General features: G+C 39.8%; 7 protein-coding genes across 7 annotated transcripts; 5 read left to right on the top strand and 2 right to left on the bottom strand.

Moving 5' to 3' along the window:
• Positions 1-277: 277 nt before the first annotated feature.
• On the bottom strand, positions 278-4,833 carry BATDEDRAFT_14534 (uncharacterized protein; the record flags this gene model as incomplete). The annotated part of the gene is made up of 9 exons (XM_006682294.1): positions 278-878; positions 984-1,249; positions 1,318-1,647; positions 1,727-1,974; positions 2,082-2,777; positions 2,866-3,190; positions 3,284-3,747; positions 3,849-4,266; positions 4,441-4,833. Coding segments are annotated over 9 exons (3,741 nt in total), but the record flags the coding sequence as incomplete, so codon positions are not given.
• A 1,493-nt stretch (positions 4,834-6,326) lies between these two features.
• BATDEDRAFT_92151 (uncharacterized protein) lies at positions 6,327-7,316 on the top strand. The gene has a single exon (XM_006682470.1). The coding sequence runs from the start codon at positions 6,549-6,551 to the stop codon at positions 6,762-6,764; it is 216 nt and encodes a 71-aa protein (XP_006682533.1). The 5' UTR covers positions 6,327-6,548; the 3' UTR covers positions 6,765-7,316.
• A 763-nt stretch (positions 7,317-8,079) lies between these two features.
• On the top strand, positions 8,080-9,623 carry BATDEDRAFT_14561 (uncharacterized protein; the record flags this gene model as incomplete). Its single annotated transcript, XM_006682296.1, has 2 exons — positions 8,080-8,266; positions 8,377-9,623. Coding segments are annotated over 2 exons (1,434 nt in total), but the record flags the coding sequence as incomplete, so codon positions are not given.
• A 463-nt stretch (positions 9,624-10,086) lies between these two features.
• Positions 10,087-12,536, top strand: BATDEDRAFT_36157 (uncharacterized protein). The gene is made up of 6 exons (XM_006682390.1): positions 10,087-10,498; positions 10,581-10,662; positions 10,766-11,076; positions 11,172-11,719; positions 11,788-12,049; positions 12,141-12,536. Exons 1-6 carry the CDS (start codon positions 10,094-10,096, stop codon positions 12,486-12,488), a joined length of 1,956 nt encoding a protein of 651 aa, XP_006682453.1. The 5' UTR covers positions 10,087-10,093; the 3' UTR covers positions 12,489-12,536.
• Positions 12,537-12,642: 106 nt separating this feature from the next.
• BATDEDRAFT_36156 (uncharacterized protein) lies at positions 12,643-16,456 on the top strand (the record flags this gene model as incomplete). The annotated part of the gene is made up of 8 exons (XM_006682389.1): positions 12,643-12,684; positions 12,749-12,804; positions 12,891-13,030; positions 13,253-13,291; positions 13,419-15,617; positions 15,682-16,013; positions 16,115-16,205; positions 16,302-16,456. 8 exons carry the CDS (start codon positions 12,643-12,645, stop codon positions 16,388-16,390), a joined length of 2,988 nt encoding a protein of 995 aa, XP_006682452.1. The 3' UTR covers positions 16,391-16,456.
• Positions 16,457-16,617: 161 nt separating this feature from the next.
• BATDEDRAFT_92280 (uncharacterized protein) lies at positions 16,618-17,241 on the bottom strand (the record flags this gene model as incomplete). Its single annotated transcript, XM_006682419.1, has 1 exon — positions 16,618-17,241. The coding sequence occupies one exon, from the start codon at positions 17,239-17,241 to the stop codon at positions 16,618-16,620; it is 624 nt and encodes a 207-aa protein (XP_006682482.1).
• Positions 17,242-17,392: 151 nt separating this feature from the next.
• BATDEDRAFT_37497 (uncharacterized protein) lies at positions 17,393-18,771 on the top strand. The gene is made up of 6 exons (XM_006682402.1): positions 17,393-17,646; positions 17,728-17,818; positions 17,880-17,953; positions 18,015-18,195; positions 18,260-18,416; positions 18,507-18,771. Exons 2-6 carry the CDS (start codon positions 17,730-17,732, stop codon positions 18,747-18,749), a joined length of 744 nt encoding a protein of 247 aa, XP_006682465.1. The 5' UTR covers positions 17,393-17,646; positions 17,728-17,729; the 3' UTR covers positions 18,750-18,771.
• The last annotated feature ends 390 nt before the right edge of the window (positions 18,772-19,161 follow it).

Raw genomic sequence — 19,161 nt, 5'->3', positions numbered from 1 at the left:
CAATTGCATCAATAGTTTGTTTCGGGGGCAGCTGTGGTTCATCCTTTGCTGTTGTTTGAAGCTGATCGTCAGATTTTGCTCGTGTTATATTTACTGAAGCTATATCTGTTTTTGCAGTCTGAAGTTGCATCTCCGAGCGGTTACGTTTAACCAGCTTGTGAGTAGGATCGGCAGAAACTACAAGCGATTCAGTTGTACTATCATGCAATGAATCTTTGCTAGACTCTTCAGTGTCCAAAGATAACACCATGCCTTTTTTCCATTGATATTGCTGGATTTCTCGCACAATATCAACATCCGTTGGCGCAAAGTACTGTTGGACAAATTTCATCATGACGCGAGGAAAAAGACCTACAACAATGGACAAGACCACACATAGATAAAATGCTGGTGTATGGAATAAAACCGATATGATTCCATACTGCTGACTTGTAACTTGAGAAGCGTAAATCAATACATACATAATCCACAAGCCAATTGTAAGAAGTAGCGCAACAATAGTAATATAGGTCCAGCTTGACCAATCTACAATGGCATAAATATTGACAAGTAGAATAGATGAAAATGCTACTGTTGTTCCCATAGATTCCAGTCCAGAGTCAAGACCGCCTGGGTGGAGCGTTTTATCTTCAAATACCAGAAATGCAAAAAAATAGCACACGATCGATTGATACATTGCATCCAAAACATACGACCAATATTGCCGCATGTTGTAAAGAGTCTGGTAAATACCCTGAACATAGATTTCTGGAACTTGCAAAGCAACATAATCATTAACGTCCTGATCAAAGCATCCAATAAGTATAGTCGGTAAAAATGTAAAGACAGTGTTGAAAAACATGCTGTAGGTGAAATCGGTAATCAACCCAGCACTGAAACTTTATATCCAAAGTAAAGTGTAATTTAATATTCATATTAAAAATTATTAGCAATCAACGAGTTTCAATAAGATTATGAAGAAAGTAGCAGTTTTAACTACTTACGTGCAAAAGAATTGATGCCAAAAAAGAATAAATAGCCACGTTGTGTTTTTATAAAAATAATTAAGAACAAGCTTTGAGGATCGAAGATATGCCCATCGTCCATGCACTAATAGTAGTCTCGATAAAAATCTAAATTGAGAAATGGCATAGTCACTTGCCATGACTGCTTGCAGTCCTTCTTTTCCGCTAATACCAACTCCGATATCTGCCTCTTGAATCATCGACACATCATTGGCACCATCACCAATTGCAAGACACATGGCACTCTGTAAAATCATAATTAGTTATGCCAGACTATAGTTGGACAAGCAGAATTTAAATGAATTATGCTCACCAATCCCTTGCGAACCAACTGGACAACCATAGCCTTTTGCAGCGGTGAAACTCGACAGCACACCACCGCACAGCATCTACATCCCAACTCTAAAAGAATTGGCCTGCATACTGGATCCAATGCAAACTTTAAACTTTCTCCATCAATAATCAGACCATATTCACGACCATCCATTGGAGAACCAGAAGGGTTCCAGAACCGCGTAAGTGCTTCTTTGATTTGCAAAATGCTATCCTCTATAGACTTGGATTTGATGACAATCAGAGTCATGGATCGTTTTAATAGATTGCACGAGAATCCTATATTGACTGCAGTCTCCATTTTATCTCCCTACACATTTTATAGGAATCCACAGTTAGTATGTAGATTGCATGAATACAGTTTAAATAAAGCCAGATTGATAGCTTACAGTAAGAACCCAAATTTTGATTCCGGCCTTTGAAAGAGTAGCGATGCATTCGGGCACGCCTTCTTGGAGCTTGTCTTCAATTGCCGTAGCTCCCATTAAGGTCAGATCGTGTTCAATCAATTCTGCCACAGCATCACACTCTGCCTCTCGATTGTCCACCTTGGCTTGTGCAACAGCATATTTTGCTGCCCATTCTTGATACTCTTCTTCAGGAACTAGTCGGTATGCCAAACACAATGTTCTCAACCCTATATAGTAAAACAATCGACAAAAACAGATACAATAATTAAGCTTTAAGTTTACCGATTGATCATTAACAAGACAACACGGTAAATCAATCATTTCAAACACTCACCATCGTTTGCATAAGAAGCAAGATGGTTTGCAGTAGCCTCTAAAATCGCTGGGTCATTATTATGAGACAGTCGTTCATATATCATACTATCTGCCCCCTTGCACATCAAAATGATTTCTCCTTCAGGCCGACGCACTAGCACGCTCATTCGTTTACGGTCCGAATTAAACTCAATTATGTTCAAAATGGTATACTTTCTAGAAATACCGAGCACATCAATCTCCACCTCGTTATCCACTCTTCGAAGACATGCAAATCCCGTGTCTTTTGCAGCACTCACCAAAGCAGCTTCATCTGGAGACTGAGCATTGTAGACAATACGGCTTGGATTGGACTTGTCAGGCTTTTCAATCAGAACCGTGTGACAGATGGCAAGAAGAGTAAAAAACTCGCGAATCTTGCGTGCTTGTAGAGTGCCATCTTGCAAGTGTTTTGGAATACGGGAATCAATAAATGCTAGTTTTGAAGATACGTATTTTGTGTCGAAAAGTTTAGAAAGACCATTGCGCATTGCCTGGGCTTCTTCAGCAAAACGACTTTCTTGAGTTTCAGTTGGAGTTTGACCTGGATTAGATGACGAATGTGCTTCAGCACCCATAACTCCATATGTTATTCCGTTGATGGATGCTTTACGAAACTCCATCGTGTTGCTTGTAAGTGTGCCCGTTTTATCAGAAAAAATGTACTCGATTTGTCCTGAAATCAAGTGTTAATTACTAACTGTGCACAATTTTAAAAATATTAAACGAATCATCAACAAAATAACCAGTTTTAAAGTGCTTACCCAAGTCATCACATAAATTCCAAGATTGAGGAAGGACGTATTTTCCACTTTCCTCGTCGTACATATCCTCATCTAGATGAATCATAAAAGACTGGAATGTTTTGGTCACATCCAAACTAATGTATAGCGCGATAGGAATGATATTTTGAAAAATGATCATGCATCGAAAAAAAGAAAGAATGCCAAGCCTTAGAGGGGGCTCGATATTCTCCAATAAAGTTCCTTCAAATGGAGAAACCTCAAATGCAAACGAACTGGAATAGAAACCAGACACCAAACCGCAAATCAAACACATGCCAGTAAGAATTGCAAAATTAAGCAGAATCTATGCGTGAAATAATGCAAGTTTGCTACTGTTAGTTTTATACTGTCATTGACAGATGAGCTACCTCAACAAGCAATGATTGATTGACTTTACCTGTGGATTGATTTGGCGATCGATTTTGCTACGTTTGGATGGAGTTGCACCAGAATTGAGCATAATCTTGGTATCTTCACCAGTATACACGACAATACCAATAACCCAATGCGTATTACGAACAACACATCCACGAAGTAAGACATTGTTTGTAGACATGGGAATAGCACTTCGGTTTGCTCGAGAATCGCGTGTCCTTGTTCCAGTGCGCAACACCATGGTTCCTGTATAGGTATACAAATTCGCATTGGGTGGTTCAGAATCAATATGACAACGAATTGACCGACAGTCTTCAGGCGTACGAATATTTTGAAGTGCTTGAACTCCTCGTTTAATTTTGAGATTGGTTTCGCCATCAAGATTCTTTGTTTCCACGTAACATGCAGAGTCTGGCTCACTGGATGAAACAATTATCATGTCTGCTGGAATATTATCATTGTTTCTAAGAAAAACAAAATCTCCGACTTTTTTTACAAATTCAATGATATTAGCAAGCAGTTAACTCAAGTACGGTATGCTACATAACGCAAATATTGCAGATTACTGCAGATCAATCAAGATGCACCTTTGACATTTTCCCATCTGTTTAAATTCCACGGCTCTGTCAAGTGTGGCTTACTATCCAATTTTGGTGGTCCAGGATTCTTCAATGTATCTAACGATGCAGCAACCAAATTTAAATGATCTTGGCTTATATAGTCGTGTGCATAAATCTGATTAGGATAGACAGGGCTCTTTGACGTTCCAGTCCTTGACAACCTGGCTTGTTTTAGGATTTTTGTAAACCCTGTAATCAAAACTATGATGAATAAAACTCCTTTAGTCATGGATCGTTGGATCCATTTAAAAAAACTGGAGATTTTGTGAACAATACTCTCTGACGGAGCTTGAAAATTTGAATTGTTCCAGTTACCCATGACATATGTGAATGATTTGTTGATGCTGTTGTCTGATTCATGTCGTTTCCAATCTTCGATTGCATCCTAAGTATATGTTGCATGTGCATTTCAGGTGTTAAAATCGTAACCAGTGGTTCAATCACAGATACTATTACAGTATAAGCAAATCTTGTATCCACACGATTCCATCCCATTTGGCAGTATCAAATAAATCAACTTTGTCATTTTAAATATTTCTAGTCATAGATAAATAGTTACCTTGAATGCAGTGATGGCAACAATAATTAAAATTGGAGCAGCTGTGACTGACACGTCCACCTCCTTGAAGTCGTTGAATACTTGGAGAATGACCAGCGAAAGAAAGTAGAAATTGGCAATACCTCGAAATTGCTCAAAGATATTTTTGGGCAAGAAAGTGACTATTGTGTATTTGCTTGTGCGGACTTTGTTGGTTTTGTAGACAAGGTAGGGGCGACTGGTCTTTCTATCTTTAAAATGTTCGTCGACAGGTATATTGACAAAGATACGACGGTTGGTTGATGATGTATTGCAGGTTGAGTCTATTTCTTCAAATCCTGGTGAGCATGGAGTAACTGGCTCTTCGCGAGTCAAATCAAGATTGGACCGTGACCCTAACCAGTTGACAGGCATGGCTGGCTTGGTTTAAAATAAATGTAATTACAAACTTTGAAAAAGTTGACAAGAGTTGCTTTCGCTGTATTTGCCACTGATTGAAGTCCGTATCTTGATGTATTTGGTTATACCGTTATTGGTTAAGAATTGCTTGGTTTACTATCGAGTGCTGCTATTATATTGGGAAACAGACAATGCAAGTCTGGCTCGCGATTTAAACAATTATAGTTTTTCAAATTCAATCAAGCTCCACTTTTGAAGTTTAGCTGGTAAAAGGTCTAAAAAACTGTATAAACTAGCAAACCCCCATTGCAGCCATAGGAATCAAAAGAAAAGTATCAACATGCATAATTATTGATTCTGATGGTGAATCATGAATAGTATATTCAAGAAATGTCAGACAATAGCTGTTGTGCCATTTCATTTGAAAATGAATCAGATCTAAACTATAGTATAGGTTATGCAAGTGAAGGATTTAAAAAACAGACCATAATTAAAATAACCACCACAAAAAGCAGTCTTTTTACAGATTGATCTTGAGTAGTATTCATACATATGCAGATTATGGCAGATGATTGGATTACTCCAGCAAAAACAATGTGTGGTTTTAAAATTTCTGCTTGGCGGCTATTCAAGAAACAAAGTTGGCTACGAGCACACATGACAAATATGACGTTTGATGCCACACAATTGTTAAATGTTAGTTCCCAATGCTGTTCAACCACGCTCAATGTTCTTTGGCTAAATAGCGTGTTAATAGTGAGTAGTATTAGCCGGCGTTGATAAAGCATATGGAATGCAAAGCCATTATGGGTTGTATCGCCGCTATATTCACGCAAAGTGAAACACTAAACAAGGGTGTCTATAATAAACAGCCAGTCTTACGGAATGGCTGGTGGCAATTTACTGAACAACATTTGCCATAAACTCTTTAGTTGACTGGTATCCTAGTGATTGAATGAAAACAACAGCTGCATTCCTGACTGCCATCTTTGGTTTCTTGAACTAGAACGCGAATGCATTTGGGACTAGGTTTCAACAAGAATGAGTTTGAGGATCAGAAAGTTGATCCGAATATCAAAACTACAATGGATGAATTCGGTTTTAAACTTGATGATCGTGCAATGTATAATTATGAAAAAGAAGGGAGAGAGCATGTTCAAAAGTATAGTTTGTATCATATGATGGATGCTGTGTTTATTGAAGAATCAGGTGTCAGTTTGTAGTAGGAAAAATAACGAGTGTTTAACCACTGTTTATTTCAAAGCAAAACCAGAGATCAATACAAGTATTTCATTCTCGTGAATGGTGCTGCAAAATGAACACTTTAAAGCCTATTTTAGCTGTACTCTCTATTCAGATATATAGACTAAGACATATCAAGAGTATTTAATACAATTTAAACCTGCTCAAATACCAAGATTAGCCGCACTCGTTACTTTTTGGATTGAGCAAGCGGGAACATTGACGATTACTGATTTAGTAGAATGAATATAAAAGTGCCATGTGTTGTGATCAGCAGTTTTATTGATACAAACCAAATGCAAAGTATGCTCGACAGTTTATACAAGAATTGGTTACACCAAATAAATGTATGGAAACAAAAGTCAGTTCAGCAATGACCAGATTCAAGCCAAGAGCAATCGTCAAACTGCCAATAATAGTTGATTACGTGTTTTACCTTGTTTCCTACTTCGTTTGTTCTCCGGATAATTACTACAGCTCACTGGCAAATGGACACTGTTGATATTATAGAAATGGTAGTGACTTCCATTTTCCAGTATCTCTACTATATTTGTCTTGGATTCTGCATGCTCTCTTGGTTTGCTATGGTGTTTTTTTTGACATCGGGTCCTATTATCACGTATGTACAACTACTTGAAGCTTCTGTGTTGGATTTGTTCATGGCAGTACCGTCTACTGGCTATATGTGTTCTACCATGGAATAGTCGACTGATTTGCTGGGAATAGTTTACATGAGCAACCGGGTCACTGCAACATACATTTCTACAATCATTGATGACGTCTTGCTATTCTGCTGTACCAATGTGGATTCTTGGTACACTTGCATTAGATTGCATACAGCTGCATCCTATTTCATGTATATTCTAAATCAAGGCAATCACAACTTTGAAGTTTCTGTCACTATTGAGACTTGAACGGATACGGATAATATTATAGGCTGTGGCGACTGGTTGCTTGAGGTTTTGGATATTGGTGACCATTGTACATCCAACTCATGTTGTCTGTCGGCCGCAATACATCCAGCTTTTAGTGCATGCTGTCTGGCTTTATTTCAATCCTCTACACAACTTTAATTTGCTGTAGATAACACTGCTGTTATTGGAGTATGCCATCTGCACTCAAAAACCATTCCTATATTTCTATCCCCGCCCTTGCTGTCTCGTCATTCTTGCTTCATGTGCTTTTCCTACTTCAGTTGTACTCGTTTACAGCCTTGTTTACGTAGAATGGATCCCTTTTTTGTATTATCTTCAATGGCTGTCTGCATTTTGTTTTGGAATAAGCAGTGGTTAAATGCTATTTTTCTATTACACATAGACTTGAGCATTCTCAATTCTTTGAAACACAGCATTCGTCATATGATGCTCATAATTAAACTAGTCTTGAACAGACTACTCCTTTCTCCTCTTTTGGCATGACCATGCGTTATACAATTTCCAGGTTTGAAGCCAGATTCAACTATTTTGATGTCATCAAACTCCTCGGTTGTATTCTAAAATATCAGATACGTTCGCGCTCTAGTTCAAGAGCACAGATTGTATGGTTCAGAAACGTAACTGTCGTTTTCATCCCAATCATCCAATGTTTGTTTTGTAGAAGCATCGGAAATTGAACGGTTGTCAGGGATGTACTGAGACTGTTATGTGGACGTTTGTCCAGCTTTTACAAAAATAAGCATCGGGGACAAAGACCAGTGAACTTTGTCAAGGAGTTCCGAGGACACAGTATTATCCAGTAAATTTGACACCAATCATCTCACGAGACTGGCGGCTTATTATGTGCTTTGATACCCTTATTTAGCGCTTCATTTTACGTGGATAGGCTGCAATATGTTATATATTTTCAGCTGACTAATCATCTGTTTTATTTATTTCAATATTTTTACTTGAACTGGATCCTGCGAATGGCAATTTGTTTTTCCTTTATGGACATGTCTCGACCAAATCTTGCAGATGGAATTTATATCATAAGGAAAAGCCGTCATGTTCGCCTTGTCTTGCAAAAAAATTGGCCAAGCCAGTCACTATTTTGCGACCATTAAAGGGCATAGACTGCAATCTCGAGCAAAATCTAGAATCGTCTTTTTTGCAAGACTACCCCAATTTTGAAATTATATTCTGTGTTGCTTCTGAAAGTGATCCATGTATTCCTATCGTGCGGAAGCTGGCCGCTAAGCATCACCAAATTTCGTGCCAACTGATCATTGGTAGGATATTCTATCTTGATTTAAATGCATCACATTGCTGAAACATACAACAACGGTTCAGCACGATGCTTATTCATATTGATTATTTAAACGTGCATTATTGAAATCAGGCGACGAAAACGTTGGTGTTAATCCAAAAGTCAATAATTTAATCCGAGGATATAATCTAGCAAAAAGCGATATTGTGTGGATTTTGGATTCAAATGTCCAAATGGATCACGGTGCTCTTAGTAGATCGGTAGACTTGTTATGCCAGCCTGGTGTTGGCTTGATTCTACATCTTCCTTGCGGCGTTCGCTCATCATCCTTTGGATCGCTTATGGATGCAGTGTTTTTAAACTGCACACATGCACGCATGTTTTCTACCATTAATCGTCTCAACGTAGCCTCGTGTGTTATTGGAAAGTCAAATTTATTTCGTCGTTCAGATCTAGAAGACTACGGCGGGCTGGCAAACTTTGGTCAGTATATGTCAGAAGACAACATGATTGGCATGGCATTGATGAACAAGGGATACTGCCATAAAGTTGCACCTGATTTGGCATACCAATCACTTGGATCATCCACCTTGAAAGATTACTTTAGTCGACGTGCAAGATGGACACGGATACGCAAGTATGCAGTAGCAGCTGCGACAATGTATGAGCCATTTACAGAGTCTTTGATGGCAGGGCTGACTGCTGGATGGGCTTTCCAACGTGTATTGGGAATTTCTTTTTGGCCTTTTTTTATTTTTAATTTTGTGGCTTGGTTTGTATCTGATACATTTGTAGCATGGGTGGTACATCCTAGGAACCAGCGTGGTGGTGGATGGACAGATTTCCGTATGTTTGCTTTTGCATGGTTGGTGCGTGAACTTTCTGCAATTCCAGTGTACATATGGGCCATGTCAGGTAGCACAGTTGAATGGCGAGGCAGTAGGTTTTACTTGCATACAGATGGAACAGTTGAGCCATTAAAACATGGACACGGACCCAAGCGGCCTATTGGTACACTGCCTAGCATAAGCGGGCCTTCACTACATAAAAAGAGCAAGTTTAGTTCCTCAACTGGCCCAGCTACAGTATCGTCTCTGGGTCTATCTTCCTCGTCAAAATCGAGTATCTCATTCAACACATTAAATCAGTCCAGTGCGGCAGATCCGCCACCAATAGATACTCGACCTCGGTATTGCACACAATCCATGAGTTTAGCAGGATCTATGACGGGAACTTTGATTGGATCAGCACCTCGACGTAGTGATACTGTTGATAAGGTTGCAGCGTTGTTGTCCCCTACAAGACGAAATGTGACAGCTGTATCTAAATCACCTTCATCAGCAGCAGGGTTTATAGCACCTACACTAGCAATAATATAAGCCAATAAACAATGATTTATTTCTTTAGCACCTACTCAATGGAACGGTATGTGCTGAGTAATAGATCTTGCCTGTCGTCTACAGTCTTATTCGCGTGAAATGAACCGCTAAATAGAAACTAAACGAATGTTCACATTGCGTTCTATTCTTTCAATCTCCAACTCTCCTACAAAATAAACATTGGGTGATTGACATGTATAGTTGCATTCCTGAAACGTGCAATCATGGTTTATTAACTAGAGTGCAAACGTATGAAACTAAAAGTACAAGATATGTTGGTAGAGCTGTATTGACAGCACTCGAACCCAACATCTAGATTGTAATGGATGATTTAGTGATTGTACAATGCATGGTTTACCAAAAGTGGAGAAAGGACAGATTCAAACCTATAGTTTGTGTTTATTGAAGAATTGAATTCGTCGACTCGTTTACTTGATCTCAGGTCTATCAACGCGTTCAAAAGGACAGATATGGGGGATACGGGAGTAGCATTACAACCATTGGCAACGGAACAGAATACTCGACCAGATAGCCATTTGACTGCCACTTTATTAGGAAAAAGTCGTTCCAAAGAAACCCTCTTATCAAGCTCAACTCACAAATTATCCAAGGACAAAAGTAAGAGTGTTGACAACACGCTGGCTCTCAATGCCATTGCATCTTCAAAATTAAATATTGCTACGGCAGTGGCAGCTGAAGAAGTCAACGAATCTTCAGAGGCAAAAGAACAGCGCGAGGCACATGAGCTTGTTGATGAGTATTATCGGCGGATTGAAATGCTTTCACTGCCTGTTGATATGCTTAAAAAAGGTCTTTCGCATATGGGTCTAGCACCTATTGGACACAAGTTGGTGTACCAAAAACTCTCTATCCCGGCAAGTTTATCAAATATCAAGTGAATAAGTTGAAAGTATAAATTTGAGTACTGTACAAAATATGCTAACCCTGACACCATAGTATGCTGGACTAAACAACATTTCAGCACTTCGGGAATATCCGTACATTCAAAATCTTGAGCTTCAGGGAAACAATATTACGGGTAATTATAAATCCGATTAAAGTCGAACTGCCTATTTAATATCAAAACACAGTTTACAGCTGGTCTAAACCATTTCCAATACAATATGTTGCTTTATTGATAGACATTACTGCTCTTGGAAGCATGCAATACTTGGTCCAGATAGATTTATCAAGCAATCGCCTCACAGATGTGTTGGCATTTGATCCACCGCCTCATAATTTGCAGCAGGTGGATTTATCAAGAAATCAAATCACAACCATTCGGGATTTATCACAGCATCGATTTTTAACGTATCTAAATCTAGACAGTAATCTGATTTGCGATATTACAGGACTGTCCGATTGCAAGAATTTACGGCATTTATGTATGGCAAACAATGGTATTACATGCATTGATGGACTGGTTCATCTTCCATTACGAATGCTGGATCTAGTAGGGTTAAATTGAAATGCTTGGTTTTGTTGAAAAAATTATACTTTTATATTACTCATTGCAATATTATATTTTAAAAATGATGCAATCAACAGAGAAACAATCGAATTACAACATTAAAGGGTATAGAAACATTGCTTAAACTTGAGCAAGTACAACTCAGTAAAAATGCAATAGTATCGGTAGAAGAACTCAAAGATCATCCCAGTCTACGGTCGTTAGATATTGAAAGCAACTTTATTGCAGATATTGATCAAGTTTATATTTTGGTCACATTACCCCGCTTGCATGAAGTTCGATTGCGCAATAACCCATTCACGAATTTACCTGCAGCGATCTGGTATCCAAAAGACCGTGTTGTGCCAATGCACACCACCACGCATTATCCACCATCTTATCGACTGAAAACAGTGTTTTTATTACAAAAACTAACCATACTAGACTCATTGCCTGTGTCCCCAGAAGAGAAGGTGGCTGCAGTGAACACGTATGATCCTCCACAAAATGTAATTGTAGCTGTTCAGCATGCACATATGGAGAAAAAGCAGGCTTGGAGCTATGCTCGAATCAGAGGAGAAGATCTTATGCGCGCAAGAAGATTACGACCATTAGTGCTATGTGGGCCAAATGGAGCAGGGAAAAGGTACCACATGCAGATTTATATTGAAAAGTTCAATATATTTGGGTTGCTAATCATTCAAGATGATTTAGAACACTTACCAGTCGACTTTTAAAAGAGTTTCCACACATCTATGGACTTACTGTCTCGCACACGACACGTCGACCACGACCAGGCGAAGAAAATGGAGTGCATTATCATTTCGTTAGTAGAAGCGAGATGGAGAAACTCAACGAAAAAGGAGAGTTTATTCAAATTGTAGTTCTTTTTGGTAACATGTATGGCACGAGTATGGATGCGGTAGACAAGGTCACGAAAGAAGGCAAAATATGCATCATGGATCTTGAATTGGAGGTGAGTATTAGTATATGACTGATCGAGTATAGTTTATATGAATACAGTACTTTAATTTTTAACCAACATAATGGATTGAATCAAATTCTAGGGATTGTTGGCACTTCGTAAATCCAAACTAAAACCCAGATTCATTTATGTAACGACACCGAGTATGGAAGTGCTTCAAGAGAGATTGCAAGCCAGACTAGACACACCATCAATGGCCAACAAGACAACAGATCTTGATGCAAGTAACAATTTTGAAACACCAGAGGAACGCGATCCAAACGAAGTCAAAGGATGGTTAGCCAAAGCCAAACATACACTAGCAGATCATGATGCGACACTATTTGACTTTACAGTGATGAATGATGATTTAGAACGAGCGTATAAGGAATTGAAAGAATATTGTTTAGGAATGTATTGGAAGGATTTTGAAGCAGAAGAGCAAGAATAAAGAAGATTTATTCTAAAAATGATAATTTTAGAATGAATTCAAAAGTTTAAAAATATTTGAAATTGTCAATTTTCAAACAGCAAATCTTGACGAGTTGAAATCACTGCAAAATAGTGTTTCGTTTTACGTGAATACGACTGCAACCCAAGTTATGATGGCATCCACTGCTGTTGCTAGTAACAGTGCTCAGAGACTGGTGAGTTTGATGTTATTCTACTTTTTATTCCAATAGTATGAATTAACCAGCTTGATGTCATTAGCCTTTGGCTGCAACAGGACGGCCAAACCAACACTTTGAACTGGGTGTCAAAGGAAGGTGAGTGTGTCCGACTTCCAGTTCCTGTCAAGTTTGGCTATTCTACATAAACTAATATTGTCTACAATGTCTGTCCCATGTTTTAGAAAAACCGGATGGGCTCAAACAAAGCAAGTCCGCAAGGACGCTGATGGTCTGGATAACGTCGACGACTTTTTCCAAAGTGATGATGAAGACAACATCAATGTTGCATCTAGACCGCCTTCCAATGTCAAGGACAATCAAGGTATTGGCTGTTTGTTATTGCTGTCGTATTATGCTTGCAAATCTGGACAGCTCGAGTCTATTCGGTGCATTATTCTTCAATCCGGACATTGGCTGAAAATGGTCTGCAAAGCTTGTGTATTGTTATGGCTCGTTTTGATGGAAAACTATTCATTGGGATACAATTTTACACTATCGTGCATCTATCAACACTAATTCTGGTTTAATATCTATACCGTCACAGGCAATCAACATCTCGGACAATATAACCAAGATCTCCAAGGTATTCCCAGTCTTGATATATGACGGATTTGGTTTTGTTTTTAATGCCATTTCGAATCCTTGATGTGATTGGCATGTTTATTTTGGCCAAGTAGAATAACCACAGTTTTGTTTGATTCATTTATAAGAACCCGAGAGTCAGGAGTTGGAAGAGGACAGTCGCTTTTTTGATGAATCTTTTGCGGAACCCCAATCTCCTACATCAGATAAAAACAGAAACATTCATCAAGAACATTTACAAGTTTCAGTCAGCGAATCAAGACAGCATCAGCGACTTGTAATGGAATCGCCCATTACACCGACTGTCAACCAGCACAGTGCATCTGCTAATAAGCGGACAGGCCGATTCCTGCAATCTGTAGATTCTTTTGATACTACTTTAAATGGACCATTGGATGATGAGGGAGTGGCTCAATATGATACGTCTATTCAGAAACCACTACCCGTCAAGCATGTTGTGATGGCTGATCAACCACAACAACAAGGTTCTATATCACACACTCCGGTTCAATTTGTATCTCGACCAAAAATTGCTCGTACTCCTCAAGGCGTAGTATACTCAGAGTCGATGTATCCTCAAAATGTAACTCGCAGTGCTCCCAGACAGTCAATGGATGGACGTGAATATAGGTATCAAAATGGTCGACAACTAGTATCAACTTCACGTAAATCCATTACACCACAGCAGCTTGTAAAACCCAGCATGTCTATAGGCTCAGCCAAAGCAATGTCAAGTCGTAGACCACAACAGCACTTTAGGCAAGGTGGTCCTACATTGGTCAGTAAGCCTATCAAGTATGATCACGACGAGTATGATCAAAGTATGGAGTATCGGACACGTGGGCGTCTGTCACATGCTATGACTGAAACAGCAGCTGGGAGAATGGTAAGAGTAAACACAAGTAGACAGACCAATAATGATACACGAGGATATTTGGATGAGCAAGATATGCTAGATCCATACTTGACGCATAATCAAGCAGATTTGGTTGCAAACTCTCGCGCTATTCGACCACCAGCTCGTCGTCATATTCCGCCTGCTGCAGAATATTACAATGAGCAAGACGAAGATAATATATACTATACCGATGATCCACGAGCAGAAATTAATCCACAAACTGGCTCAAGAAGAATCGGTATGTCAGCTCACCAATACACAAATGTAAATCAGTTTCAACAACCTTTTGTGCAGAGACGTGCAGTCATGATGGATGAGTCTGATATGCATGATAACCCTCGTCCAATGAAGCGACAACGTAGTGCGCAACCACAACAGCAGTTTTCTCCCGACTATCATGACGAGTACAAAAAACCTCATGCTCATGTAGAGCGTCGTAGAGAAATTATGTATGCATCTCCTGCACATATTCGACAAGGTCAAACTGTTCAACACTTGATACGTCCACAGCAAAAAGGACGACAAACTATCTCGTCTGCTCGTACTAGTACCAAAGTAGCCGAGTTTTCGTCAGTAAAGGATGAAGATCTACCATGTGAATCTCCATTAAAGAATTGGTCTGAAAATGCACATGACAAGCCAACCTACACCGAATCCAATAGCAATGTATATTATGACGATAATATTCCTGATACATATCCTGAAAGCGATGGCGAGAATGAAGCAGAGAATTTTCATGATTCTGCTATTGTGCGTGATAATCCCGTCGTTTCCGGATCACTATCCAAGGTTCAAAAGCAACATAGTACCAAGCAAGCGCATTCATCACACTCGTTGAAACCTAGCGATCGTGAATATGATCAAGTCGAGTATGCGCAAGCATCGCATAGTCCAATTGATGTGCAGCGTCGACCACCAACGCAGGGAAATGGTCGCAAAAAAGGTGCACAGCGACTGATTATTCGCGAACTGGATCCAGAAGAAGAAGAAGAAAATCAACGAAACAGCTCTGTTGTTCAGCCTGAGCATGCCGAAGATAGTGGTGAAGATGGCCAGGTTGACGTAAATGAATCTGACATGCGTGAACAGCCATTACCGGATACAGCAAGGGATTTGGAAGTGAGTTTACCTCCACGAAATCCAAGAGGACGACCACCAAAGTCACGGGGTATTGTCCCGAAACAAAAACATATAGCCGTTCATCAAGAGCTAGACTCACTCGATCATCGAACCAATCAAGGTCAATTAGTGGTTAAGCAAAGATCTGTACCTATTAAAAAATCCATTGCTGTAGTTTCTGCATCAATAAAACAGGAAGGAGAAGAGGTTGAGATTGAAACGGATGGTGCACGACGAAGTCGGCGTACCAAGGTTCAGCCGGTTGCATACTGGAAAAATGAGCGTGTCATATACGGCCGTCGTGTTTCTGGTAGGTTGTATGGTATTGTTTTTCAATGGTAGTTTATTTTTGACCAACTTTAATGATTACTTAGGATTTGGGGGTGTTCCTACGTCTGTCAAGGAGGTTATTCGAATCCCATCAGATGATGAAACTATTGCGCATCGACGCAGTAGAGCAGAAAAAATTAAAAAAGAAGAGACCGAGGCCGTTCCATCCGAAGTGAGTGTTTTTAACTATCGTACAGGTCAAGAAGAGTTGCATAATATTGTAGTTACGCCTGGCATGATCGTTCCCCGTACTGTCGGTGCAGGAGACTATCGATTTCAAAAGGTGTTCAGCGAAGGCGATTTTTTGGCATCCGGAGTTTTGGCTTTGCCGCGCGGAGCCAAGAAGCCCATCAGGGGTTCCGGCGATTCCGCCATGGTAAGCTCAAGTTATATTGCGGAATAAGTATCATGTGGGGGTTTGAAAAGTGTGCACTCGATCTTGACTCACTATTTGCTTGAAACTATGCTGTGAATTAGATTTTTCTTTTGCTATCTGGTCAGGTTCAAGTTAGGGTTAACGAGACTTCGTTTGTGATTTCACATGGCTCACAGTTTTTTGTTCCTCGAGGTAGTTTTGATTGATTTGTCATGTTTAATTTACCAGTGTTGTGTGGTTTAATTTTCTTGATTATTTATCTACTTTGTGTTCTCATTGATGCAACAGGCAATTTGTACGAGATTGAAAACATTGCAAATAGAGAAGCTCGATTGTTCTTTTGTCACGGCAAAGAAGTTTTACAATCGTCGACATGATTCTATCATTTACCGCGTATTCACGTAAAGCACCAAGAGTTCAATACATAATAAACAGTTTCATGGAATGAGTGCCAAATTCACTGGACAATACTGTTTTAAACTCTAGTTTGCGGGCATCGCATAATTGTCGGTGCATTTCAATTTATTTCAGTACGAGATTTAGAAGGGCTGAATCGGTACTTTTTCTAAATTGAAAAGTCAAAGATGCAAGGCTACAAGCGACATTACAGAGTACCCTGCAGTCGATGTCCTTCATCAATAATCAACTCATCCAATTCACGAGCACAAGATTTTTTGATGTCACCAGATGGGTGAGAGATGTGCACAGCAATGCAAGGCATGTAACCACCATCCTCCATAGGCCCATATTCAGGGGTCAGTGTAGGAGCAATCCGATGAGCTAGTGATGGAATATCCTTTTGATAAGCAATAGCGGTACGCCATAACAGTTCATGAGCTTCAACAACATGCTTGAATTGCGGATCGCGAGGATCAGAAATCTGCGGCTGTTGGGCTGTTCCCACCCTTGCATGAATATGAGCGGTCCGCCTTAATACCAGGTCGATATCTTGCGGATCAAGTATGCGCTCACACACCACATGCCAATGACTGACATCAAGAGTGAATAGAATCTGAGGAACCTGCTGGGCTATTTCCAAAGTAATCCAAGGAGAGTATAGAGATCTACCTCGATGGGTTTCATGAGAGAGCGGAATTTCCTTGCCTTGAAGGACACGCTGCTGGATTGAAATGGATTTGGTAAAGTAATCGATGGACTCTTTCAAAGTGAAGCTATCGCTTCCTGAATGACAGTTGATATGAACAGGCGGTTCTGCAATAGCAAGCATCGTATTCAGTTGAACCTCGAAGTTGCTCAAATGAGCGTCCACTGACAATCGCTCCCATTTCCCCATGTAGTCAGCCTAGCGTCCAGTTCATTCAAATGTCAATATTATTATTACCATTTATAACGAGCCTATTTGCTTACCCAACTAGTGTATAAACTGCATATCCAGACTAGCTGATGCTTTCTCAGAAGAGTTACAAACTTTTCTGTATCGGAGAATCCGACATCTATCAACAGCAGTCAGTAACGATCCAACACATTACAGACACAGGACATACAGGACATACCCAATAAAGAGGCTTCTACACCATGGAAACCTTGCAGTTTCAATGAAGAAAAGAGAGACTCCCAAGAGTCTGGACTAGCACCCCAGAGAGACCTAAACAGTTGTGGTTTGGACATTATGGTAAAGGGCTGGACTTGCAAGCTTGAAGAACTAGCCAAATATTTCTAACCCTTCAAACCATTCGGCCCTTACTGGACTAAGCTATGATTGTTCCCACTGCTGACCAAACTGCCGCCTATTCTGCATGCAATCTGTCGCATCCTCCTGTACTGGTCTTTCTGGACTTTGATGGGTAAGTGTCTGCTTCCTATGGATTGCTATCTGCATTGGCTTTTGACTCGATGTATATGTAGAACTATTGCTACAAAAGACACTGGCACTGTCATTATCGATTCCTGCATGGGTTATGATGTTCGCAAGGCTTTGGGTAAACTAAACTGGATCAATGCTGCAGCCTTTTCAATGACATCCACTCACTGATTCTTTAGATAAGCAGATTCTTGATGGGACTGTCACTTTCCGGGATGCTGTCGAGAAGATGTGGTATGCAGTCACTCTCTCTTGGGATGAGGGCATGTCGCTTGTATCCGATATTCCTTTGGATTCAAAGTTTACAGAATTCTTCAATGTCTGCATTGCCAATAACATCCCGATTACTGTCGTCAGCAGGTAGATGAAACTCATCTTGTCTTGGAATGCTAGACTATTGTTCTGATGAGAATATGTTGTGTAGTGGTATTCAGGCTCTTGTCGAGCACTTTTTGGATCATTATATTAAACTAACGGGTGGAAACAAGGATATGCTTCGCATTGTTGCCAACGATATCAAGATTGAAAAAGGTGGATGGAAGATTATTTATCGTGACGACTCTGACTATGGTCATGACAAGGTAAATCTTGAATGATTACTGTCTCGATCCGACTGATTAATTTACACGGTTGTTGGTATGTCTTGTATGCGCGGTGTATTCCAATCCTAGGGAAATGAGCTAAGGCTTGCCAAAGCTAAATATGAAGGATTGGCAACTCGACCCATCATTTTCTATGCAGGTGATGGCGTTTCGGATCTCTCGGCTGCTCATGAGGCAGATATTGTATTCGCCAAAAGAGGCAAGGATTTGGAGACTTGGTGCAAAAAAGAAGGGCTTGCATATACTGCTTGGGATGATTTTTCCACCATTTCACAAGTGCTAAAGGCCACTTTATCCAAGCACATATCTTGAATGAATTGATTACTGTAACCGCATCCACATAAAATCTAACTTGTATTTATCTTGTAATCCGAGTCTGTTTTTGTCATTCGAGGTGTTGGATTACGCACAACCCTGACATTAAACTCTAATCTAACATCAAATACGTTCGCGCTCTAGTTCAATATATCTCAAATACAACTCTACATGCCAATCGCACAATGCTTGGTTTAGAAAAAGGAAAGTTAAAGAGATGCTGAGTGTATCAACAGGAGTGTGGGGCTGCACTGAGCACTCGTTTAGCTTTTCGTGCGAAAATAAGCACAAGGATTAACAAGGTTTGTTGAGACTCGGAATAAGCTATTCAATAAATTTAGTTGGAATCAGCACTGATTAAACATGAGATTGGCCGTTCATGTATTTACAAGCCCTCTCATTTTATGCT

The sequence above is a fragment of the Batrachochytrium dendrobatidis genome (genome assembly GCF_000203795.2).
Source record: "Batrachochytrium dendrobatidis JAM81 unplaced genomic scaffold BATDEscaffold_16, whole genome shotgun sequence".
Classification (NCBI taxonomy): domain Eukaryota; kingdom Fungi; phylum Chytridiomycota; class Chytridiomycetes; order Rhizophydiales; genus Batrachochytrium; species Batrachochytrium dendrobatidis.
Note: the sequence above shows the minus strand (reverse complement) of the source record. Positions and strands in the feature narration are given on the sequence as shown.

What these genes read in the sequence shown, in the direction of transcription:
- BATDEDRAFT_36157 (XM_006682390.1), top strand. Translation starts at nt 10,094, where the DNA reads ATGGGGGATACGGGAGTAGCATTACAACCATTGGCAACGGAACAGAAT. An exon ending in CCAAATGGAGCAGGGAAAAG is followed by an intron (nt 11,720 to 11,787) that starts GTACCACATGCA and finishes AAGATGATTTAG; the next exon opens with AACACTTACCAGTCGACTTT. An exon ending in TCATGGATCTTGAATTGGAG is followed by an intron (nt 12,050 to 12,140) that starts GTGAGTATTAGT and finishes ATCAAATTCTAG; the next exon opens with GGATTGTTGGCACTTCGTAA.
- BATDEDRAFT_92151 (XM_006682470.1), top strand. Translation starts at nt 6,549, where the DNA reads ATGGACACTGTTGATATTATAGAAATGGTAGTGACTTCCATTTTCCAG.
- BATDEDRAFT_37497 (XM_006682402.1), top strand. Translation starts at nt 17,730, where the DNA reads ATGATTGTTCCCACTGCTGACCAAACTGCCGCCTATTCTGCATGCAAT. An exon ending in GTCTTTCTGGACTTTGATGG is followed by an intron (nt 17,819 to 17,879) that starts GTAAGTGTCTGC and finishes ATGTATATGTAG; the next exon opens with AACTATTGCTACAAAAGACA. An exon ending in TGATGTTCGCAAGGCTTTGG is followed by an intron (nt 17,954 to 18,014) that starts GTAAACTAAACT and finishes CTGATTCTTTAG; the next exon opens with ATAAGCAGATTCTTGATGGG.